Here is a 25,844-nt window from a genome sequence, read left to right as displayed (position 1 = left end):
TTGACAGTGCTTGAAGGATGCATTTTTTTTTTTATCCTGTTTGTCAAACCAGTTGGACCCAAAATCAGCAAGTATAAGTCATGAAGGTACCTCACCCTGAATCCAGAGGGTATACATGTGGCTGACATACTATGATACTATATATATTTTATTCCATCATTTGCTTATGTTACGTGAGCAAATAAGCGCTTTTCGTCGGATGTTCCTGGTGCTACCTTGCTGATGTGGGGAAATGGTGAACAAGTTTGAAAGAAAAAGAAGAATAAAACATCTGTTTATGTTAGGGAGGTATATATACTTTTACAAGTGGTTGTAATGTTTGATTGTCTGGCTGTCATGGGTGACAATGATAACTGGTGCGCATACAGCAAAAACCAAATCTTCATTTTGGTGATAGTAACCATCAGTGGTATCTTTCTGTTGACCTTCATTAATTCTTAACTTTGAATTGTTATCAAGTGATGGTAAAAGTGTTATAGTGAGTGAGTCAGAATTAGGGCACATTAGGAACAGCATGTAGCTCATCCTATGGATGAACTATGTGGGTAAAGAATAAATATACAATTTGAGGGAAATATATATTTTTGAATCACAAAAGCATACTGAACTTGTTTTTCATGTGAAGTGGCTTTATCTAGTGATAGATGCTCAACTTGGCTAGGTTATTAACATTTTTAGTAGAATTTTAGTCACTTCCTACTGTTAAGGCTGACTAATTTGTAAATACTATTGAAAGTACTAAATTTGTGCTATAACATTCAATTTCACATATTGATGAAATTGTTCTAATCAGCACTGAGTATATAATTTTGAAAACTTTTGGCAAGAAATCAATTATTTTACTTGAATACATATATAATCGAGTTGTGTGCTGAAGTTTGAGTCAAAGTTCAAAATTAACAGCTCATTACATTATTCTTACACTGTTGAATGCCATCTATAATTTGGGCAGAATGTTATACTAGTTAATAGTCTGACCACTACACCTGTAGCAAGCACTTTAAAGAAAAGTTAGGTTACTTTTGTTAGGGTTGGTAAAGTTTCTTGGTTTCGCATTTTCTTTTCCTTTTTATAACTATCTTTGATGTTTTAAAAGAAACATTACCAATCCAAGAAAACTAACATTTGATTAAACTGATTTTTCTGGTTGAAATAGAGGTCTACTAACTGTAACATACTTTGAATACTTTGATATAATTTTTATCAAATTGAAACTTTATTTTCAAGGCTTCACAAATTTCATTGATTACCGATAAATTGATTATACAGAGATCAAACGTTTGATAAACTAATAACATACATATACTCTGAATAATTATCCATACGGAATAACGCTATACTAATCCTTTACATAACGGAAAGAATAAATACATTAGGTATAGTTACCCCTAGAAATAGTTTTCTGTCATGCTATATTTTTCTCATTCTCTATGATTATCGTGTTATATATTGTCTTCAACCGTGAGATGGCGTTGATACATTGACATCACATTTACAGTAATGGAAAAGTCGTGAAGTTTCCATATTGTTTATGCATTGGTCTGGCCTGACTGGGTCTTGTAGAAGCTTCCATTTCCGACAAATGGCGTCAGTGTATGTGTTACTGAGTGTTTTCTCGTGATCTTCGAGGTAATTACTCTCTACAACCCATCGGTAAGCGGATAAATATGTGTATTATACCTTCTAGCACTAAGTGAACAAAGTTATTGAGTGAAATTTGAGTTTTCTTTAAAGTTTTGTCATAATTTCCGAGTTCCTCTCTCGTCTCGTCGTGGCAAAAATGCCGCTGGTAGAGTTGAGAAATATCGCTTATATATATCTCCTCTAACCATATAAATTAGGTTGAATTAATGTTTTTCTTATAGTATCAGTAACCTAGACCAAATATTTGATATATTTCTAGCCGAAGACAAGTTCAAAATACCGTAATTGAATACCTCAAAACTGATTCCCCGAAGCTTGGTTATTTTGTAATTACAATTGAAAATTCTATAAAATGTAATCGTGACCTTCATTTCTGTGTTACTTATTCACTTTATATTAATCCGCGGATGTATAGTAGTCCAAGTGACAGTGGTTATATTTCACATCTTCCTATGTACTGAATACCCGAATATGTGTCCGTATGTGTAGTGTTGTAGGTTGTAATATTGGATGATAACATTTGCCTTAACCTCAAGGACAAGTCCTTCATCTTAGTCAAGAATATAATTTGATTCGTCGTCGAATTTGCTATGACAATGTCGTATTAAATGCTTGCACATATATATATATATATATATATATATATATATATATATATATATATATATATATATATATATATATATATCAAGCAGAGGATAAGATTTTAAAGGATATCTAGCATATTGTTTTATAAATATGATGTGAATATATATATATATATATATATATATATATATATATATATATATATATATATATATATATATATATATATATATTGTTATTTTCATTCTTTGAACAAGGAATATTATCGTCCATTTAAGTCTGTTGGGGATTTAAACAGGGCGTAACATTGTAAACATGTTTACTGTTGCTGTGTCATTTTAAAGAGAAATTGCAAAGGTAAGTTTCTCTATTGTTTTATTGTTTTGTGTGTGGAATGACATTGAAAAGTTGTTTGCTTTTATTTGTGTCGTATTAAACTGGGAATGAGATTTTTAAAGGTAAGTTTTTTTTTGTTTTCACACGATATTGGAGATGAAATTTACTCCCGTCCGTTACTGAAGTGCATTAGTCTCAAAGATGCATAAAGTGGTACTTTTGATTCATATATGAATACTTTTATCTTTATATAGCTTCATATAGACGCACCAAATGACTTATATAACGAATATTAAATCATTATTAGCCACGTAACGTGAGATGGGGTATAGCATACGTATTTCGCATCGTGTCGAAAAAAAATTCTTAAGAGACTAGGCTACAGCTAAATTACTGCCTTTTCCCTGCGGCGTTATTTTCGGCCTTTGAATACTCTCTCGAAATCCAAGTTTGGAACCTCTTGATTGTGAACGCTCAAGATGTGAGGTTGAGATAGTATTTTTTTTGCTTGATGTTAAGCATTAACGCTATCCTTTGCTTACGCCGGAGCGAAGAGAATAAATTCGTACAAACTAATATTATATCAAAGAAGGTTTTTAAACATGGAATAATCTGTTTGATTATTGATTCCATTAGTCATTACTCTTAAGTCATTGTTGTCCTTTTTTAATATAACATCTTTTCACACACACACACACACACACATTTATGGTTTCTGTTGGCAGTTGAGGTCCATGAAAGGACTGATAATAAATATTTTTCTTTATCATTAGCGGCTTTAAAAGAAATAGGCTCTAATGATTTTCTTTTTAGAATAATGATAGTTTAGAAGGACCAGATTTAAAGGCCATGTTCATAGAGAACTATGTTTATGTGGCTCGTGTTTGACTAGAATTGGATTACAGAGAAAAAATCTCAGATTAATGTTTTTTTTGGCAGCAATACTTTTGTAAGCTATTGACGCCTTAATTCTCCGTCTTCCTCTGAGCCGAACTGCAGTACTTTCATAGTTTATTTATGACCTACTTTTAATAGCTTTATTTCTACAAAACTAACATATAGTTACAAGCCATATCAATGTGGGCCTGACGCACACTAGTGCTATTAGAGTAAATGCCCCTTTTCTGCCGATCTTTGGCGAGTCTCACAGCCGGTAATTACAGGTGTGTGATGAGGTTCGGGTCGGAGGATGGGTCGTGGTTGGTCACCAGCGTGCCACACGATGTGTACACGCTGCTTCTCTCTTCCTGACGGTGGCATGTCGGGCATGCCCTGTCATCTGCCAGGGCGTCCACACATTTCCCCAGGCGGGCAACTTCCTCGGTCAAGGTGGCCAGAGACTCCTTCAGCTGAGTCCTGTTTTCCCGCCGCTCGTCCACGTCCCACACCAGGAGGTCAAGGCCAAATCGCAGGGCGTCGATGCTTCTGTGTACGTCGCAGTCGGCGTCGCTCGAGTACTGGGCCGCCTTGCTCATAGTGCGGAAGTTGGCGAAAGCATTCCTGCGACGCGAGACGTGGTCGCGCGCGCGGGCCGTGCGGAGAATTACCTCCAGCAGTTCGTGGGGAAGCCCCGTGTCCTGGCGGGTCTTGGGGTTGATCACCAGGGTCCAGCCGTAGAGCGAGGGGCACAGCAGTATCCTGCGGTGCAGGAGACGAAGAACGCCCTTCGGCATGGCCCACGCCAGCCATTCGCTGAACATGATGGACTCGAAGTGGGCGATGAGTTCGGTCTGGCGCACCAGCCGATCCAGGCCGGCCGATTTCTGGAGCCCCTGTATATCCGAGACGGCCAGCCCCACCAGGAGGTTCATCAAGATGATCGTGACGAAGATGAGGAATATGAGGAAGATGATGTGTGACGTGCCGGGGTACATTATCGTCTTGCTCTCGTCGTAGAACCACTCGTCGTATTCGATCTCACCCGTCATCATGACGAGCGTCTTGACGAACCTCAGGGCGTACAGCTTGAAGGGCGCGTGGTTCGGGAACAGGACGCCGAAGCTGAGGGAGAAGGCGTTGATCAGGGAGAGGTAGGCGAACAGGAACTTGCCGAAGTTCTGCGTGACGTGGGTGAACATCTGTACGTAGAGACCGAACACCGGGAACCTTCCGATGAGGAGCAGGAGCTCGACCCAGCTGAGTAGGATGACGATAGCGGCCAGGTGGTGCTCCCACTCCTGCGTGTCGTAGCGTATGTACGACGTGATGGTGATGGTCGCGGTGAATGTGATGATGGGCCAGACCAGGACGTTGTCCCACGAGGACATGTACGTCCGCGGGGCGTCCACCACTTGGAAGGTCTCCTTCACGGCCAGCATGCCCACTCCAGCCCAGATGAAGTACAGGAGGTACACCAGGACGGACTGGTAATGCAGCCCACATTGTTCTCTCTTCGATTGCCTCGCTGTATTGACGGGAGGAGTATCGTTGGCTTTTCCCGTTGACTCCACACTGCTGTTGGTGGGGTTCGAACGCGGTTGAGGGGTCGAGACCTCGTTGTGGTCGACTTTCACATACGTTGGGGTCATCTGGAAAGGGGCGAGGATAGTCTCGCTCGTGGTGGAGTTGAGGTGGATGCAGGAGGAGGCTGGAAAGACCACCATGATGTAGCAGGTCAGCATGGCCACCAGGAGGGCGTAGAACACCAGGTTGAAGACGAAGAAGGATCGAACCCTGAGCCACTTGAGGAAGAGGAGCGTCTCGCAGAGCGGGTGCTTCAGGAGGGGTTTCTGGCCCTCGCGGATGAAGCAGGAGAGCATTCGACACTCCAGGCCGTAGCCATCGCCAGGGACCAACACACGGAAGTCCATCTGTACCTGACGGAGGAAGCGAAACCCATTTGCATTCGGATATAACGAAATACTTGCCTTCCTGATGAAGACAACGAAGAATGTTACGTAGATGGAGATATGATGGTGGAGAAGAAGGCCTTTTTACACCTACCACTGTAGATGGAGATAGGATAGTAAACCAGAACTTTCCTCCCCACCCACCACTATAGATGGAGATAGGTTAGTAAAGCAGAAGGCTCCTCCCCACCCACCACTATAGATGGAGACAGGTTAGTAAAGCAGAAGGCTTCTCCCCACCCACCACTATAGATAGAGACAGGATAGTAAAGCAGAAGGCTTCTCCCCACCCACCACTATAGATGGAGACAGGATAGTAAAGCAGAAGGCTCCTCCCCACCCACCACTATAGATGGAGACAGGATAGTAAAGCAGAAGGCTCCTCCCCTCCCACGAAGACTCCCACCCACCCACCACTATAGATGGAGACAGGATAGGAAGAGAGGAAGGCTTCCTTAAGACCGTTCTAGCTGGAGACATTATAGTTTCCTCACCTGCGAGTCTCTCTCTTGTTGATCGTGGTCGGTGAAGGAGATGGCAGCGTCCAGGTTCTCCTGTATGTGGGCGAGGACCGTTGGTGTCCGGCGGATAATCAGGTTGAGAGCAGAGACCCCGCCTTGCGTGCACGCCGTGACGTCACCGCCGTAGTGCAGGAAGAGCAGGACGCAGTAGGACGAGTCGTGCAGTGCCGCCATGTGCAGTGGGGTGTAACCCAGCTGGTCAGCTGCGTTGGCGTCGGCACCAGCCTCCAGCAGGAGTCTCAGGCACTCGTGCGACCTGGAGCCCTTGAAGATCCCGCTGTGCAGCGGGGTCTTGTGGTCTCTGTCGCAGGCGGTGGGGTCTGCGCCGAAGCTGAGGAGCAGCTGCACCGTGTCTGAGCTCTGGGACTTGGCCGCCAGGTGGAGTGGCGTCTGCCCCCTCAGGTTCTCCCGGTTGGGGTTGGCTCCGGCCTTCAGCAGCTGGTGCGCCACGCTGCACATGCCCTCCTGGGCGGCGATGTGGAGTGCCGTCATCTTGGAGTTGCCCCTGGAGGCCTTCACGTCAGCGCCGGCCGCGAGAAGGATGTCCACGATGTCCGAGAGGCCCTCACACACGGCGATGTGGAGGGACGTCTCGCTGTAGAGGAGGGTCGGGTTGAGTATGGCCCCGCTGTTGATCAGGACCTGGACACAGTCCGGGGCGGCGGCCCTGACGGCGTGGTGGAGCGCGGTGTCTCCGCTGGTGTTGATCCCGGCGTTTACGTTCATCCCGGAGGCTATCAAGGCCTGGACGCCTCCCACGCAGCCGCTGCGGGCGGCCAGCATCAGGGGCGTGACCTCCTCGTTGCCGTCCCAGTCCCACGGGTCGCCTATCCTGGCCCCGCCCTCCATCAGGACCCCGAGGACCTCCTCGGAGCCACTCTCCGCCGCCAGGTGTAGGGCGCTGAACCCTGCGTTGTCCCGGGCGTCCACGTTGGCCCCGGCCTCCAGCATCGTCCGGACCAGGTCGGCAGCCCCCTGCAGGCACGCCCAGAGCAGACACGCGTCCAGCAGGACCCTCGTCTGGCTCTCCCTGGCCAGGGCGACGGCCTCCGCGACTCTGTTCGCCTCCAGGAGGTTGAGGACCACGAGCGGCTGGTTCTTCGCCGACAGGAAGGACCTCAGGGCGTTGACGTGGTGCTCGCGGACGGCTTGGGCGTTCCACCCAACGCTGACCTCCAGCAGGCGGCCCTCGATGTTGGTGCTCTTCTCGAAGTTCTCGTCGCTCGTCTCTGAACTCGGGCTGATGTCGCGCCCTACGTCTGAGCGCCACTGACGTCTCCGGCGCGTGGTGAGGGCGCTCACGCGCCTTCGGGGCTTTTTCTCCCTGTGTGTGTGGATAAGTGAACTGCTCGTTACCACTGATCATCCCTATGCCTTACCCACACCACTGACCGTTAAGTACCCACGAAGATTTTCCTCAGAATCTCGCTAGTTTCGTGCCTAAAAGAGGATGACAACAAAGGTGTTCGAACAGTAACAACAGATGGGGGTTCTAATGAGGCTGTTTGTGATAGTGGGAGGGATCACACACTCCCACATTACTGCGGGGAAAGAGTGGAATAAATAATGGCGAACAGATGAACGAAAGAGGAACGTTTGTGAACTGTTCCAGTAGTGTTTGTCGTCCCCCCCCCTTACCACCTGTTCTCTGACTCACCTTCGTTCCTTAGGTCTCGCGGTCTCGTTTTCCTCGCTGATGTTCTCGAGGTAGCGACCCAGAGGCCGACCGTCCTCGTCAGCCTCGTCCACGGTGACATAGGAGTGTTGTGTGTTCTCCTGGGAAGAGCTGGAATATAGATATATACTGTGTTAGGCTCCCTCATGTATATGTGTTAGGGTCCTTATATATGATATCCCTCCAGTTAACCAGGTCTTTACACACACACACACACACACACACACACACACACACACACACACACACACACACACACACGTTCTCTAAAATGGTAGCAAATAGAAAAAAGTTTTTCGAGTACCGCAGAAATGTGATAAAAACTTCAATACAGAGAACATAATAGGTATTTAAGAAAGTGAAAATATGAATAAGAAAACTCGTAATGAAATCTGTATCCTCTTGGGGTGAGCAGTACTGATGCATTGTAAGAAAGGTAAAAAAAAAAATGAATTCACGAAGTAGGGGGAAAATGTGTAAAGGACAACTGATTACAGTTCGTGCGAAAAAATCGAAAAGAATTTCGAGGTTATATTTCCGAGGTTAAGGGGATATATTGCGAGGTTATTCGTGTATATATTTCGAGGTGAAGAGGATATATTTCGAGGTTATTCGTGGATGTATTTCGAGGTTATTCGTGGATGTATTTCGAGGTTATTCATGGATATATTTCGGGGTTAAGATTTAGCCTTGAATCCACCATCCTCCTGTCTTGCTGTTAGGTGTATATATATACCTTGTTAGTAGCAGCCATGTAGAGGTTATAGAGACAGTGATTAGGACACTTAACTAGTTAATTACCTGCGTTGCCTTGCCTGGATCCACTGCTTGATGCGGAGACTCCGGGAGAGAACGGGTGGGGGTTGCCCATGGCTCTCCGTGTACACACGGGGTCTTCTCTGCTGCTGTGGTGACGGTGGGGTTCGAGCCGAAGACCAGGAGAGGCAAGTGGTCAACCCCGGGTGACCTTTGGTGGCCACCCCCTGGTGGTGAGCCTTGGTACCTTTACCCTGGTTTGCTTTATTGACCACCCCCGTATTCACCTTATTGACCAGTCCCTGTTTTTCCTTATTTACGATTCCTTTGTTCACCTTACTGAGTACCCCCTGGTTTCCTTTACTGACCACCCCCTGGTTGACTTTACTGACCACCCCCTGGTTTACTTTACTTACTACCCCTTGGTTTACGTTATTGACCACCCCATGGTTTAGGTTATTGACCACCCCCTGGTTCGCCTTGCCGACCACAACCCCTCCGTTCATAACCCCGACGACACGAGCGGCGCCCCGGGTTGGGCTGGGGGTCAGTCGACCGCCCGAACTCAACCTCCTCCTCCGTGATGCCTCAGGCCTAAAGGGCGTGGAGGTCCAGGGTTCCTCCCCCTTCTGTGGTTGAAGGCGAGGATGCCGCGGGGGGAGGTCATGACCCACGTTGACCTGCGGGGCGGAGAGGTGAGTGCCACACCTCCTCGCCTCACTGTCCATGTGGTGTTGGTGGTGAGGGACGCCCCCAAACAGACGGAGCGAGGCCGAAGGGCGTGACGAGAGGTCCTGACAGGAGTGAAAGTGACGCGTGATCTTCGCCGCTGAGTGGACGTGCCCTACCACACCACCTGGAAGGAAATGTTGATGATGATTCACTCAGACGCCAGCTACTACGTGAGTCGGGAAGTGGGAGAAATGTAGGAACGCCCAAAGCCAAGATACTGATAGGTACAACGTAGATAAGAGGTGAAATAGGTGAATAAAGGCAGGAGAGAAATAGACTAAATGGGCTCAATTAGGAGGTGTGGAACTCGACCCAGAGGGCCATAATAAGGGTGAGAGGCCGGGGTGGCTCTCGGTTCATAAGACACTACCAAACGAGGGTATGAAATATGAATCGCTTGTATGGTACGTCTTCAACACGACGGTACCACCCTTCTGGTATCACTGTGCGATTTTCTGACCAAAGACGGCGCCGCCCTTTGAATATAACCACAACTGACCAGATCCTTAAAGGTATGGTTTGTGGGACATTGTACCAACGCGTCACACCGTTGTGGATAAGACTTGTGGGTGAGGCAGCTTCAACCTGTTTCAAGTGAAGTAAACGAGTGTGTGTGTATGTGTGTGTGTGTGTGTGTGTGTGTGTGTGTGTCGGACGTGGGGAGATGGGAGGTCTGCCACCAGTGAGTGTAGGGAGGAACTTCATCTAAACAGTTTAGGCAAGATGCTGACACATCCCCCATCTCGTAAGACGCCATAGCGCCCCCCTCACCAGGGTTCACCACCCAAAACTCGCATATCATTTTTATCACGAGATTTCGCTGGGGAATTTACATGTGCTTATGGCGTCGCACCATCGTAGACGTAACTCCCAGAGATGTGGTGAATTGGTGATACAATGTCTTCATAACATGGCCAAGTTCCCTGGTGAGGTGATTACGTTTGTGACGTGAGCTGGAGATATGAGGGTATGTGACAGTTTACAAAGTCATGTAAACAGGATGATCCCTTCTTGTGTTTTTTTTTTCTTTTCTTTCCTTTTTCAGTCTCTTGCACTGTATTAAAGGGGTTTTAACACCCTGTCAGACGTTTCTGTGGCAGCGTTTTCAGTCTTCACACTTAATGTCTATGTGTCTCTTGTATTTCTTGATATAACCAGCTTCGAAAGGACCCGCCGAGATGCTCCATACATCCGTTTGTATTCTGTTGTAGAAGGGACACGTAGCACAGGTGTTTGGAGGTAGTTCTACAGCGTGTACTACTGGGTACAGTACACCCACACAGGAGGGTGGCAGGTGGGCCCAAATCCCTCACCTTCGTTAGCAAGGATCGCACCCACGTATCGTCACGATGCATACGTACCTCATGCACATTTGGTACAATTACAAGGTTATCTCAGTGGCAGGGAAGGAAGGACGCATGTCAGAGGAGTATTTTCAGAATGTACTCAATTTTGACAGTGATCAGTTTTTCGAAAGATGCTTGGACAGAAGAACCATAGACCATAAGAGAGAATAAAGCAACGTTATACCGGAATAAACTGACTTAAAACATAACCAATGCAGTTCAAAAAGTTGTGTAGGAGTAACCATTTAGGAGATGGGTGCCCTACGAGTGTAGAACTCTCTCACCAAGTCATACAAAGGTACAGACACACACGCAGAAGATAAGGCCACAGACCATTCAGGGAAGAATGTAATGAGACAATATTTCACTGGGAATAGATATCGTTGGAACTCGCTAACCCTGTGTGATTTTACTGTCTTTTACTTACCACGTAATGAAATATCCAGTTCTGGCTAATTGGGTTTAGTGTTGTCACCCCGAGGCTGAAAAGAGACGCCACAAGTACCATACAGGTACTAGGTCATCGAGACTAGGACCATACTAGCATAAAGGTTCAAGAAATGAAGCTGCTTCTATGAGCAACAGAACTCCCCTCTCTATTGTTCTTATAGATAAATGCTAAATGTAAATATAGATCACCAATTCCACACCATACCTGAACATCGTGGTTCTGGGGGCTCGCTGCTTCCCAAGCGTGGTCGTGAACCAACCATCGTCTTCCTTTATCGCCTTGTTGCTAACGAACCAATTAGATATTTCTCATCCACTTTAAAGTCTCCTGAACCTTTTAACTCGGTGCTTCCTTATCCATTGGCTGTGCTGGGTCACACCTCTTTCAGCTCAGACACCTCTGGTGCAAATGATTTTCACAGTGATTATCCTAATGATTGACTGTTCAAAAAAATACTGTTATTGTGTTCATGTAATCGCTGCAGGTTGACCCACCTTCTATTGTCGTATAGAGAGAAAAAAAAGAATAGGTGTTCGTGTCCACGTATGATGGGGAATACAAGAAAATGGGAGGAAACTGTACACTTGTATCGTTTTCTATGTTAAATAAACAATCAAGGGTCACCACAGTACTTTTGGACACTCGTTAGATAAAGAGTTGTGTGGGGATAAGTATCTTAACTCCTTTAACAGTTCCGCTCTGTGATAATTTGGACGGTCCGCAGGTATTCGCTCTTATCTGGTACAGGGCTGGGCGCCAACTGAAGCAGTTCAGCCACCTATTTAGAAAACCCCGCGGGGCGTGGCTTCCAGTAAAGCAGGTTAATCAAGTAAATGTTCTTTGAAGAACATATATATATGAGTAGTGGTAATTCTCATGGGTTATTTCATAACGTAGGGACCCCCTCTGCAATTGTGGGATGTGGGAGGAAGAACGAGTTTAGCGAATTGAAATAAATATAGCGTAGTGTATCTTGGCTACAGCCATTGTTGATGTTAGGATATTTCCACGTCATAATAGGGCCAGATATTAGTCATCCTTGTGGTTTTGAGTCTGTTTTATAACATTTAAGTTTAGGTATTCGAGAAGGATCACATACACACACTGTATTTCTTCAGTAAAGCTATAATTATCAGTAGGCTCCGAGCGTTATACAGGGAAACCCAATATGGCCGCTGCGTTTATCTTTCATCACCCATATATACACCTTGGTGGGTTCAGAGGTAAATATACCCACACCTAGATCTCACGTAACCAAGGGATGGCTGTACTCCATTTTGGGCTGGCAATTGCAATATACGGTAATGCTGCATTCCTGATCAGGTTAATATATTCATATTCCTTACTGTAAACTTTAAAAGACCAACACAACTTGTTTTAACTGGCTGTACTGGTATGTATACTCAGGTTAGGAGCCATTAATGTGTATATTGTTAAGTATACACATCAACAAGTTTTCTTCGTTTTTCTCGGGTTGATAGATAAATTATTATAAGTTGGTAGACTAATCTGTGATATCTTCTCAAGTACATCATACCGTGAGAGTTATAATTCCAAGGATTGAATGTTTATCTTTCATAAATGCGAGAAGAATTGTCAGTAATATCACCAGGCGATGGTTATTTATAGTGAGCCAATATTGAGAGTGGGCTAACAAAAACACGTGAATTTCAGGTCTGGTTTAATATTGTTTACTTTGCATTGAAGGGAACTAATAATTCACTATCGATTAACATTAATTTATGTGTCAAAACCCATGTGTTTACCTGTGCCTGTAGAAATGCTTTATTCTTGTAAATCTGACATAAAAAGAAAGATTGATGCCCGATAGTCACGTGACCATAACATTAGTGATAGATGTGTTATCTGTACAGGGGTGCCAACATAATAATTGAATAAATATATTATTATTTGCTTTTAGCTTCAATTAAAGATAGAAAAGTGATAATTATATAAAGTTAATTACGTTTAGAGCTCAATGTGTAATTTGGTTGGAGATTTTTAAGTTATTGAAAGAAATATTTGTGATATTTTAAACGGTTGGGTTGGTAGGCGTGGCGGCATCTTCCCTCCCTCTCTGGCGGCTGGTATAAACAAGACGTCACATGTTGACAGTCAGTGAGCACGAGATTTAAATCCATCATAATAACCGACCAGGTGGAATTAAAGACCCGAAGAAGTAGTTAAGAGAGGAGAGTGGTGATTGGTGTCTATCTTAAAGTGTGTGAGGCTAACTGTCGTCCGGTGTGTGGCTCGTGACAATTAAAGAAGAACCAGGTAAGCTACGCGTGACCCTCCTCGTAAATATTCCACCATTGACATTGGAATTAATTGACTTGGTCAAGCTTTATTGAGGTTCTAACATACAGCTAGAGCTTCCTGAGTGAGGTTTATCCTCACCAAGAGTAAGACTAAGGGTCGATATATGAGGGTAAAGAGGTTATTGATACACAGGTAATATACCTGTATCTGGTAGGATGGAATTATTGCCTGATAACCAGATTAATCTTAATGAAGTCAATTGACTGCTGGATTAATGATTATTTTAAGGATCCTTGTGAACAATGGTATCCTATAAAGGGACACTGCCTTGCAATATTCCTTAAAAACCAGCAATAAACTGATAAATATATATTCTTGCCATTTTCCTTGGTCATGGAACTTGAGTAATCATGATTAATGATCTTTTGCAGTATATTAGTTTTCAGGTTAATGTCATTTAATTACTTTTGAATAATTATCTTGTGTGACATTATGTTTCAGGTGCCTGAGAAGTGCTAATTTATGATTGATTATTTTTTGAGAGTGTATTTCAGCCATGGAAATTGATTAATCATAATGATCTTGTGCATCATATTAGTTTTAAGGTTAATGTCAATTAATCACTTGTGAATAATTATCTTGTGTAGCACTATTTTTCAGGAGGATGGGAAGTGCCGATTTATGATTGATTATTTTTGGAAAGTGTATTTCAGCTATTGGAAATTGATTACTTATGATTATTGATTTACAAGAGATATCCTTTTTTTCTTGGGCATAGATTAGTTACTGATTACTTGTTGAAAACTTGATAATTTATTTTTTGCAACAAATACGTTATTATTCAGAGACACGGACATACGAGTACTGCTAATCACAACTTTATAATGTAATAAGCCTTCAACATTCTCTTTTTGCCTCCCTCTTGCTGTCTTGTGTTACAGTGTGCACTTTGATCTAGTTTACAAAATAAGTTTAATACCAGTTGACTTGATATGAATAGTGTTAGTGTTGTAATGAGTTTTACAGTCGTCCAGCAACCAAGGGATAGCTATACTCCATTTTGGGCTGGCAATTGCTGCACTAACCCCAACTCTTGTGCAATATACGGTAATGCTGCATTCCTGATCAGGTTAATATATTCATATTCCTTACTGTAAACTTTAAAAGACCAACACAACTTGTTTTAGATGGTTGTAGTGTTATGCATACTCAGGTTAGGAGCCATTAATGTGTATATTGTTAAGTATACACATCAACAAGTTTTCGTTTTTATCGGGTTCATAGATTAATTATTATAAGCTGGTAGACTAATCTGTGATATCTTCTCAAGTACATCATACCGTGAGAGTTATAATTCCAAGGATTGAATGTTTATCTTTCATAAATGCGAGAAGAATTGTCAATAATATCCCCAAGAGATGGTTATTTATAGTGAGCCAATATTGAGAGTGGGCTAACAAAAACACGTGAATTTCAGGTCTGGTTTAATATTGTTTACTTTGCATTGAAGGGAACTAATAATTCACTATCGATTAACATTAATTTATATGTCAAAACCCATGTGTTTACCTGTGCCTGTAGAAATGCTTTATTCTTGTAAATCTGACATAAAAAGAAAGATTGATGCCCGATGATCACGTGACCTTCACATTACTGATAGATGTGTTATCTGTACAGGGGTGCCAACATAATAATTGAATAAATATATTATTATTTGCTTTTAGCTTCAGGTAAACATAGAAAAGTGATAATTATATAAAGTTAATGACGTTTAGAGCTCAATGTGTAATTTGGTTGGAGATTTTTAAGTTATTGAAAGAAATATTTGTGATATTTTAAACGGTTGAGTTGGTAGGCGTGGCGGCATCTTCCCTCCCTCCCTGGCGGCTGGTATAAACAAGACGTCACATGTTGACAGTCAGTGAGCACGAGATTTAAATCCATCATAATAACCGACCAGGTGGAATTAAAGACCCGAAGAAGTAGTTAAGAGAGGAGAGTGGTGATTGGTGTCTATCATAAAGTGTGTGAGGCTAACTGTCGTCCGGTGTGTGGCTCGTGACAATTAAAGAAGAACCAGGTAAGCTACGCGTGACCCTCCTCGTAAATATTCCACCATTGACATTGGAATTAATTGACTTGGTCAAGCTTTATTGAGGTTCTAACATACAGCTAGAGCTTCCTGAGTGAGGTTTATCCTCACCAAGAGTAAGACTAAGGGTCGATATATGAGGGTAAAGAGGTTATTGATACACAGGTAATATACCTGTATCTGGTAGGATGGAATTATTGCCTGATAACCAGATTAATCTTAATGAAGTCAATTGACTGCTGGATTAATGATTATTTTAAGGATCCTTGTGAACAATGGTATCCTATAAAGGGACACTGCCTTGCAGTATTCCTTAAAAACCAGCAATAAACTGATAAATATATATTCTTGCCATTTTCCTTGGTCATGGAACTTGATTAATCATGCTTAATGATCTTTTGCAGTATATTAGTTTTCAGGTTAATGTCAATTAATTACTTAATTAATTACTGGTGTGGCATTATTTTTCAGGTGCCTGAGAAGTGCTGATTTATGATTAGTTATTTTTTTGTGAGTGTATTTCAGTCATGGAAATTGATTAATCATGATTAATGATCTCTTGCATCATATTAGTTTTCAGGTTAATGTCAATTAATCACTTGTGAATAATTATCTTGTGTAGCATTATTTTTCAGGTGCCTGAGAAGTGCTAATTTATGATTGATTATTTTTTGAGTGTATTTCAGCCATGGAAATATATTAATTATGATTAATGATCTTGTGCAGCATATTAGTTTTCAGGTTAATGACTTATTAATAATTATCTTGTGTAGTATTATTTTTCAGGAGGATGGGAAGTGCTGATTTATGATTGATTATTTTTTGAAAGTGTATTTCAGCCATTGGAAATTGATTACTTATGGTTATTGATTTTCAAGAGATATCATTTTTTTCTTGGGCATAGATTAGTAACTGATTACTTGTTGAAAACTTGATAATTTCTTTTTTGCAACAAATATATCATTATTCAGAGACACAGACATACGAGTACTGCAAATCACAACTTTTATAATGTAATAAGCCTTCAACATTCTCGTTTTGCCTCCCTTTTGGTGTCTTGTGTTACTGTGTGCACATTGATGTGGATTACAAAATAAGATTGTATTTAATACCAGTTGACTTAATGTGAATAGTGTTAGCGTTGTGATGAGTTTTACAGTCATCCAGCATTTCAGCGTCTGAGTGCAGAAATAAAAAGGGAATCTGCTTGTATTTTACTGAAGTACGCGAGGCAGATGCTTAGGTTTCCACATAATCCAACATGATAATCGTGGGGTTTAATTTAATTTTGCATTTGGGTGATACAGTATGAAAAACCACATCTTATGCGGAATGCTTTATATGTAATTGTCCTTCTGTTCGTGACTGTATTATTTTACTCATCAGTAGCTAACAGATGGATTACTATTATAGTCTATACTTTGTATGAAGTGTAGACTTTTTACAGGTTTCTCAAAAATTTAATGAAAATGTTCTGTGTATTGATGTGCGTATATTGTTCATATTGCTTATTTTATCGACTAGTTAGAACCAGTGGGTCAAAGGTTATTTTGCTGCCTAGTTTATTATCAGTAGCTTATCTACCTTTTTCCTACTTTTATGTTGAGGCTGGCTCAGTAGTTATAACCCCCTCAATTTAGGATATGTAAAATGGTAGGATGACAAGAGGTGTGACTGTCATTTCATTCATCAGAATTGATATTTGCAAATGTTATTCTTGGTTAACTTAACAGTTTAGCCATGTGCCATGATTTCGAGGGGTCTCCCTAAGTCCTGAAATACAGCTTGAATATGGAAATTCTAAGAAATACAAGCAGAATGCAGACTAATTGGAGAAATACACCTGTATTAGTGTTACAGCTGCAGTGTGATACTTGAGATGTTAATTATGGCAGTAGTTTGCTTTTCCGTTTATTTTGAGAATGCTATTGCATGATCATGATGAATGCACATCATTTTAGATAGTTCAGTAAAAATGTAGTGTGCCACTATAATTCACCATGTATCAGCTAATGGGTCAAAAGAACATTATTAGGTGTGGTGTTAAGATTTAGTCGTGACATCTGGTAGACCTTAATAAGCTGAAACTTATGGTATCACATCATTGGAAAGGAGATTGTAAAAGAAATTCATAAAAATACTTGCAGAAAAGCAATAAACTGTTGATATAAACAAATTTCATTTGTCATCTGGGTGTCCTGCAGTATTACTGTTGTATTTTACCAACCTTACAGCACTGCTCTTGTATTTCAGTGTACTTTAGTGTTTAGGGAGACTGGATTATATTGAACTTTGCTTCGATATTAGATAAGGGGAGGGTTATGATTATCTGGGGAAATCTGTTTATTCAAAAGTTTATAAAATGCTTTCAAAAAAGTCAGCAGAAGCCCAGAAAGCCTCACCAAACCTCCCAAGTAATCAAATAATGTTCAGCATTCTAGGGAAAATATATTAGTCGCACCCATAACTGAGTATTGCATTATCCTCCTTCAAGTGTCTCCACACTGACAACAGAGTGTCATGTGATCCCCAGCTGCAGACTAATTTCATGTCGAAATACTTCTGATATACATATTTACTAGAAGAGGGTGTTGGTTGAGGCTTTCATAGACTCTGTAAAGTGCAGCATAATTTAAGAGCTTGATTTTTTTAAGGGACAATACCATTGTTTGAAGGAATAGTGGTTCCAACAATGTTATATGGTTGCGAGGCATGGGCTATAGATAGAGTTGTGCGGAGGAGGGTGGATGTGCTGGAAATGAGATGCATGAGGACAATATTTGGTGTGAGGTGGTTTGATCAAATAAGTAATGAAAAGGTAAGAGAGATGTGTACCAATAAAAAGAGTGTGGTTGAGAGAGCAGAAGAGGGTGTTTTGAAATGGTTTGGTCACATGGAGAGAATGAGTGAGGAAAGATTGACAAAGAGGATATATGTGTCAGAGGTGGAGGGAACGAGAAGTTGGAGACCAAATTGTAGGTGGAAAGATGGAGTGAAAAAGATTTTGTGTGATCGGGGCCTGAACATGCAGGAGGGTGAAAGGAGGGCAAGGAATAGAGTGAATTGGATCGATGTGGTATACCGGGGTTGACGTGTTGTCAGTGGATTGAATCAGGGCATGTGAAGCGTCTGGGGTAAACCATGGAAAGTTGTGTGGGGCCTGGATGTGGAAAGGGAGCTGTGGTTTCGGGCATTATTGCGTGGCAGCTAGAGACTGAGTGTGAACGAATGTGACCTTTGTTGTCTTTTCATAGCGCTACCTCGTGCACATGCGGGGGGAGGGGGTTGTCATTTCATGTGTGGCGGGGTGGCAACAGGAATGAATAAGGGCAGACAGCATGAATTATGGACACGTATATATATGTATATATCTGTGTGTGTGTGTATATATATATTGGGAGGTGAGTTTGAATGGAGAAAAACTGGAGGAAGTGAAGTGTTTTAGATATCTGGGAGTGGATCTGGCAGCGGATGGAACCATGGAAGCGGAAGTGGATCATAGGGTGGGGGAGGGGGCGAAAATTCTGGGGGCCTTGAAGAATGTGTGGAAGTCGAGAACATTATCTCGGAAAGCAAAAATGGGTATGTTTGAAGGAATAGTGGTTCCAACAATGTTGTATGGTTGCGAGGCGTGGGCTATGGATAGAGTTGTGCACAGGAGGATGGATGTGCTGGAAATGAGATGTTTGAGGACAGTGTGTGGTGTGAGGTGGTTTGATCGAGTGAGTAACGTAAGGGTAAGAAAGATGTGTGGAAATAAAAAGAGCGTGGTTGAGAGAGCAGAAGAGGGTGTTTTGAAGTGGTTTGGGCACATGGAGAGAATGAGTGAGGAAAGATTGACCAAGAGGATTTATGTGTCGGAGGTGGAGGGAACGAGGAGAAGAGGGAGACCAAATTGGAGGTGGAAAGATGGAGTGAAAAAGATTTTGTGTGATCGGGGCCTGAACATGCAGGAGGGTGAAAGGAGGGCAAGGAATAGAGTGAATTGGAGCGATGTGGTATACCGGGGTTGACGTGCTGTCAGTGGATTGAATCAAGGCATGTGAAGCGTCTGGGGTAAACCATGGAAAGCTGTGTAGGTATGTATATTTGTGTGTGTGGACGTATGTATATACATGTGTATGGGGGGGGGTTGGGCCATTTCTTTCGTCTGTTTCCTTGCGCTACCTCGCAAACGCGGGAGACAGCGACAAAGTGTGGGAGGCAAGTTGTTAGAAGCAGTGAAAAGTTTTTATCGAGGATGTAAGGCATGTGTACGTGTAGGAAGAGAGGAAAGTGATTGGTTCTCAGTGAATGTAGGTTTGCGGCAGGGGTGTGTGATGTCTCCATGGTTGTTTAATTTGTTTATGGATGGGGTTGTTAGGGAGGTAAATGCAAGAGTCCTGGAAAGAGGGGCAAGTATGAAGTCTGTTGGGGATGAGAGAGCTTGGGAAGTGAGTCAGTTGTTGTTCGCTGATGATACAGCGCTGGTGGCTGATTCATGTGAGAAACTGCAGAAGCTGGTGACTGAGTTTGGTAAAGTGTGTGGAAGAAGAAAGTTAAGAGTAAATGTGAATAAGAGCAAGGTTATTAGGTACAGTAGGGTTGAGGGTCAAGTCAATTGGGAGGTGAGTTTGAATGGAGAAAAACTGGAGGAAGTGAAGTGTTTTAGATATCTGGGAGTGGATCTGGCAGCGGATGGAACCATGGAAGCGGAAGTGGATCATAGGGTGGGGGAGGGGGCGAAAATTCTGGGAGCCTTGAAAAATGTGTGGAAGTCGAGAACATTATCTCGGAAAGCAAAAATGGGTATGTTTGAGGGAATGGTGGTTCCAACAATGTTGTATGGTTGCGAGGCGTGGGCTATGGATAGAGTTGTGCGCAGGAGGATGGATGTGCTGGAAATGAGATGTTTGAGGACAATGTGTGGTGTGAGGTGGTTTGATCGAGTAAGTAACGTAAGGGTAAGAGAGATGTGTGGAAATAAAAAGAGCGTGGTTGAGAGAGCAGAAGAGGGTGTTTTGAAATGGTTTGGGCACATGGAGAGAATGAGTGAGGAAAGATTGACCAAGAGGATATATGTGTCGGAGGTGGAGGGAACGAGGAGAAGAGGGAGACCAAATTGGAGGTGGAAAGATGGAGTGAAAAAGATTTTGTGTGATCGGGGCCTGAACATGCAGGAGGGTGAAAGGAGGGCAAGGAATAGAGTGAATTGGAGCGATGTGGTATACAGGGGTTGACGTGCTGTCAGTGGATTGAATCAAGGCATGTGAAGCGTCTGGGGTAAACCATGGAAAGCTGTGTAGGTATGTATATTTGCGTGTGTGGACGTGTGTATGTACATGTGTATGGGGGGGGGGGGGTTGGGCCATTTCTTTCGTCTGTTTCCTTGCGCTACCTCGCAAACGCGGGAGACAGCGACAAAGTATAAAAAAAAAAAAAAAAAAAAATATATATATATATATTATTTATATATTTATTTTGCTTTGTCGCTGTCTCCCGCGTTTGCAAGGTAGTGCAAGGAAACAGACGAAAGAAATGGCCCAACCCACCCCCATACACAATGTATACACACACACACACACACATGTCCACACACGCAAATTTTTTTTTTTTTTTTTTTTTTTGATACTATTCGCTATTTCCCGCGATAGCGAGGTAGCGTTAAGAACAGAGGACTGGGCCTTTGAGGGAATATCCTCACCTGGACCTCTTCTCTGTTCCTTCTTTTGGGAAAAAAAAAAAAAAAAAAAAACGAGAGGGGAGGATTTCCAGCCCCCCGCTCCCCTCCCTTTTAGTCGCCTTCTACGACACGCAGGGAATACGTGGGAAGTATTCTTTCTCCCCTATCCCCAGGGAATTTCCACACACGCAAATATACATACATATATACCCATGCACACAATTCACACTGTCTGCCCCCATTCACTCCCATCGCCACCTCGCCACACATGGAATACCATCCCCCTCCCCCCTCATGTGTGCGAGGTAGCACTAGGAAAAGACAACAAAGGCCCCATTCGTTCACACTCAGTCTCTAGCTGCCACGCAATAATGCCCGAAACCACAGCTCCCTTTCCACATCCAGGCCCCACAACTTTCCATGGTTTACCCCAGACGCTTCACATGCCCTGATTCAATCCACTGACAACACGTCAACCCCGGTATACCACATCGATCCAATTCACTCTATTCCTTGCCCTCCTTTCACCCTCCTGCATGTTCAGGCCCCGATCACACAAAATCTTTTTCACTCCATCTTTCCACCTCCAATTTGGTCTCCAACTTCTCCTCGTTCCCTCCACCTCCGACACATATATCCTCTTGGTCAATCTTTCCTCACTCATTCTCTCCATGTGCCCAAACCATTTCAAAACACCCTCTTCTGCTCTCTCAACCATGCTCTTTTTATTTCCACACATCTCTCTTACCCTTACATTACTTCATCAAACCACCTCACACCACACATTTTCCTCAAACATCTCATTTCCAGCACATCCACCCTCCTGCGCACAACTCTATCCATAGCCCACGCCTCACAACCATACAACATTGTTGGAACCACTATTCCTTCAAACATACCCATTTTTGCTTTCCGAGATTATGTTCTCGACTTCCACACATTCTTCAAGGCTCCCAGGATTTTCGCCCCCTCCCCCACCCTATGATTCCCTTCCGCTTCCGTGGTTCCATCCGCTGCCAGATCCACTCCCAGATATCTAAAACACTTTACTTCCTCCAGTTTTTCTCCATTCAAACTAACCTCCCAATTGACTTGACCCTCAACCCTACTGTACCTAATAACCTTGCTCTTATTCACATTTACTCTTAACTTTCTTCTTTCACACACTTTACCAAACTCAGTCACCAGCTTCTGCAGTTTCTCACATGAATCAGCCACCAGTGCTGTATCATCAGCGAACAACAACTGACTCACTTCCCAAGCTCTCTCATCCACAACAGACTTCATACTTGCCCCTCTTTCCAAAACTCTTGCATTCACCTCCCTCACAACCCCATCCATAAACAAATTAAACAACCATGGAGACATCACACACCCCTGCCACAAACCTACATTCACTACATGTATACCTACATGTATACGTTGAGATGTATAGGTATGTATATGTGCATGTGTGGACATTTATGTATATACATGTGGGTGGGGTTGGGCCATTCATTCATCTGTTTCTTTGCGCTACCTCGCTAAAGCAGGAGACAGCGACAAAGTATAACCATTGTTTCATATAGGAATTTTGTAATTAGATAATATGGCCAGTGTAATTAACATCTTAATACATAGTGACAGAGGCACTTAAGGACAGGGATGAGTGGAGAACTCTTTTGCCGTAGCCGCCCCCTTGATGGGAATTCCTGGAGGAAATGGGCATTAGAGATATAGATAGATAGATAGACATACCACATCTTGTAAGCTGTGTGTGGTTAAGTTGTTATTCACCAGTAGTTATATTTTGACCAGAGAACTAAAGGATGATTCATGTAGGTGGAACTTGCTGGTCAGATTACTTTGTAATCATAAGGTAGTCTGGCTGTTCACTATATTTAGTCAGGAAAGTTAAATAACAAGAAATGAATGTTTGAAAAAGATGTGAAAAGAAATGTCAGTGATTGATAAATGGGGAAAATAGAAGAGATTAATTTGTTTTTAATGTAACTTGTACGGTAATAGAAGAAAAATATAGTACTTGTGAATATTCATACAAAATGTAAACAATCTATTTTTTTCAGAAATGCATGCTGAAGAAACATGGGAACAGGAAAGCTGATGAAGTTTTGGTCCTCCATCATTAATGATGACAATGTACAAGATAACTTGAAGTCTGTGATGTCCATAGAGGATGGAGAAGAGCGTGCTTTACAGCTCATTTCACGCACACTTTTTCTTCTGGTTATGGGTAGGTTGAAGAATTTGTTGAAATGAACACTTGATATCTTCTGCCTAGGTAGTAAAGCTTGAGTTCATTCAGCCTCTCTTGATAGTTATGTTCATCCCCTCAGTTTTGCCCATGATGTACTCTTGCATCCTGACTTTATTTCCATTTGTTTTGCTGATGACTATATTTCATGCTTCTCCTCCCCATGTGCATTACTTTTCAAAAGAAACCAGGCGAGGAATTTTTCCCTGTAAGTTTCAGTCGTGCTTATTATGCTACCTTGAACATGCAGAAAATTGCATATTTAAAATAAGAATGTACCAGCTGTTGTTGTACTGTTACTGATGTTTTTTATAAAGTGGATTATGATATTTTCTGTAGTTGGTGATGTCTTTCAGCAATGTAGATAAAGATTTCAGTGTTGATGGCTGTTTCTGCTATGTTTTCACATTGCATTTTGCTTCAGTTTACTTGTTTTTTCCTTGGATTTCTTACCTTTTTCTCACCACGTAGTTTATCACATCTGTGGTATTGTACACATTTGTTTCTTAGTTTTCACCATGATGGTATTTTTCATAGCTTGTGACTTTGAAATCTACATATGAAAGAGGGTGAGAAAAGGGTTGGTAACTAAAGTTTTCAAGTACATTCTTGCATCCTTCACATTCAGCAGTAGCTTTCTGATGTCATTAGGTATATTGTTATTGGCAATTCTTCCATATCCTTAATTTTCCACAGAAATCAAGCATGAGCGTGATGAAGTTGCAAAGAACCTGAAACGGATCAAGGAGAATGGTAGCATATGCAGTTCTTGTGGTGAAAAGGTTCTGGATGATGCAGTTGATCTTTGGACCTCAGAGGGTGCTTATTTGAATTATGCTAAACCTCAAGACCAGAGAAAGACTTATGGTGTGAGGTCATTGAAGAGTCCTGCAAATGAAGAAATCACAAGCAAACAAATAAATCAAGTATGTGGAGAGGAAGGTATCAGCAGAAGCCACGATGACCTAAGAGTGAAAGCCACAAAGTCAGAAAGATCACATAATAAAGCAGACAAGACTTACCGATGCCTTTCTAGATCCCCCAAGAAGGTGAGTCCAAATATTAGTAAAGAGGATGAGGGAGAGGTAAAGACAAAGACTGAGAATAAAGTTAAGAAAATTGTTCCTGATATACTTGTTCCAGAGACAGTGTCTCTGGATGAACATGAATTATATGTTAATTTGCTGCAGAGAAAGACATTAGCAACACAGACTGTGTCTGTCCCAGATACCTTGGCTGTAGATGACACTAAAATCACAGATAAAAGTAAATATGAATGTTCTTACTTTTTTGACAGTAGTCTTATTAATGAGGGTGGAACATGTGAAGAGAAAGTTAATGCTCTAGATTCTCATTTCAAAAGAGAAATGAGAAGTCCTTCAAAAGATAAGGCAAAGATGAGTGAGCCCAAGAACCATGGGAGTCCAGTTTTAGGAAAACAGAATCGTATGGCACCTGTAGGTGCTACAAAGCAGGGTATTAAAGGGGATCTTCATAAACTATTAGAACTCAAAGATATTAGTAAAGAGTCAGTGGAAATTAAAACCCCAGAGTCAAGAGGCACAAAAGCTGTTGAATTTGTTACTTCCACACCAAGGTACTCACCCCTTTTATTCACTCATAATCTCGCAACTTCACTGAACACCTCAGTAGATAATGTATCCCCTTCACTATTACCAGCTGTCAAGAGCAAAAGCACAAAGTCTGCTAATGAAGAAAATTGGATTCCGTCTCCAGTGAAATCTATTGATTTTGTACATAACCGAGAACAATCCTCTTCAAAAACAAAAAAAGGTTCACAGAGGTCCATGTCACACTGTAATATGTCTCCACCAACAACAAAATCCCGTGGCTTAAGAAAGTACCAGAGTGTTGATAGAAAAAATAAGGGAAGCCTGTTTAAGATGTCTGTAGATCCTGCAGATCCCAAAGCAAAGAAGAGATATAAGCAAACAAAAATTACAGCAACTACTTTCCTAGAGAAGACAAATATGGCAAGAAATAAAGGTGAGTGAATTATTTGTTTCGTGTATGAATCATGAGAAAGCAAATGATGGGTTGACTGACAGTCTTTATGGAATGTGCTATTAATGTTTACGATAAGTATCTGTCTATCTATCTACATCTTTGAAACCCATTTCCTTCAGGAACTTCATTAAGGTGGGAGGGGGGAGTGCACGACAAAAATCTATCCATAACCGATGAACTCGTGTTGCTTTCCTTTATTGCCTTACCTTTAACAGATCATTGATCTATACCTATTGCTTCTATCTAGTGTGTCTACCTGATGTTGCAACCTATTACTTTTACAGGGTAAGTAGAAAGTTACTAGAAGCAGTAAGGATTCTTTTCTAGGGGATTAATCTTTGTGCAAGTAGGAGGGAAGAAAAAGGTAGATCTGCATGAAGGATGCATGATGCCGCCATGATTGTTTAATCAGTACGTTATTGGTGTGCATGTGCAAAAAGTTACAGTGCGAGTGAAAAGTCTCTTTCGACAAGGCTGTGTCACTGGGATTATGGTCTCATCAAACAACCTATCTCTATCTATAGGAGTCTACATTTCCCTGCTTGTGGAAGTAGTGCTGCCTTGGGCAGCAGGAATCTTTACAAAGATCCTGGGTAACATAAGGACCCTTTCATAGAAATTGGTCGTGGAGTATTTATAGATAGATTA

General features: G+C 42.3%; 2 protein-coding genes across 6 annotated transcripts in view; one reads left to right on the top strand and one right to left on the bottom strand.

The window, feature by feature from the left end:
• The first annotated feature begins 71 nt into the window (after window positions 1-71).
• LOC139747924 (uncharacterized) overlaps window positions 72-25,844 on the top strand; it is a 47,621-nt gene continuing 21,848 nt past the window's right edge. For 2 of the 5 annotated variants that reach the window (XM_071660397.1, XM_071660398.1), the window contains exons 1-3: window positions 15,028-15,240; window positions 22,981-23,147; window positions 23,865-25,175. In XM_071660397.1, coding sequence (XP_071516498.1) covers window positions 23,000-23,147; window positions 23,865-25,175 — 1,459 coding nt within the window. In that variant the 5' untranslated portion in view covers window positions 15,028-15,240; window positions 22,981-22,999. Of the gene's footprint in view, window positions 1,654-12,990; window positions 13,176-15,027; window positions 15,241-22,980; window positions 23,148-23,864; window positions 25,176-25,844 lie in introns of those variants that run through there. The other 3 variants (XM_071660395.1, XM_071660399.1, XM_071660394.1) reach the window with 3 other exon arrangements.
• On the bottom strand, window positions 3,421-11,795 carry LOC139747915 (transient receptor potential channel pyrexia-like). Its single transcript, XM_071660382.1, has 5 exons — window positions 11,103-11,795; window positions 8,415-9,225; window positions 7,596-7,724; window positions 5,912-7,262; window positions 3,421-5,384 (listed from the first exon to the last, which is right to left on the bottom strand). The coding sequence occupies exons 1-5, from the start codon at window positions 11,158-11,160 to the stop codon at window positions 3,726-3,728; spliced, it is 4,008 nt and encodes a 1,335-aa protein (XP_071516483.1). The 5' UTR covers window positions 11,161-11,795; the 3' UTR covers window positions 3,421-3,725.

The sequence above is a fragment of the Panulirus ornatus genome, chromosome 71 (assembly GCF_036320965.1).
Source record: "Panulirus ornatus isolate Po-2019 chromosome 71, ASM3632096v1, whole genome shotgun sequence".
Lineage (NCBI taxonomy): Eukaryota > Metazoa > Arthropoda > Malacostraca > Decapoda > Palinuridae > Panulirus > Panulirus ornatus.
Note: the sequence above shows the minus strand (reverse complement) of the source record. Positions and strands in the feature narration are given on the sequence as shown.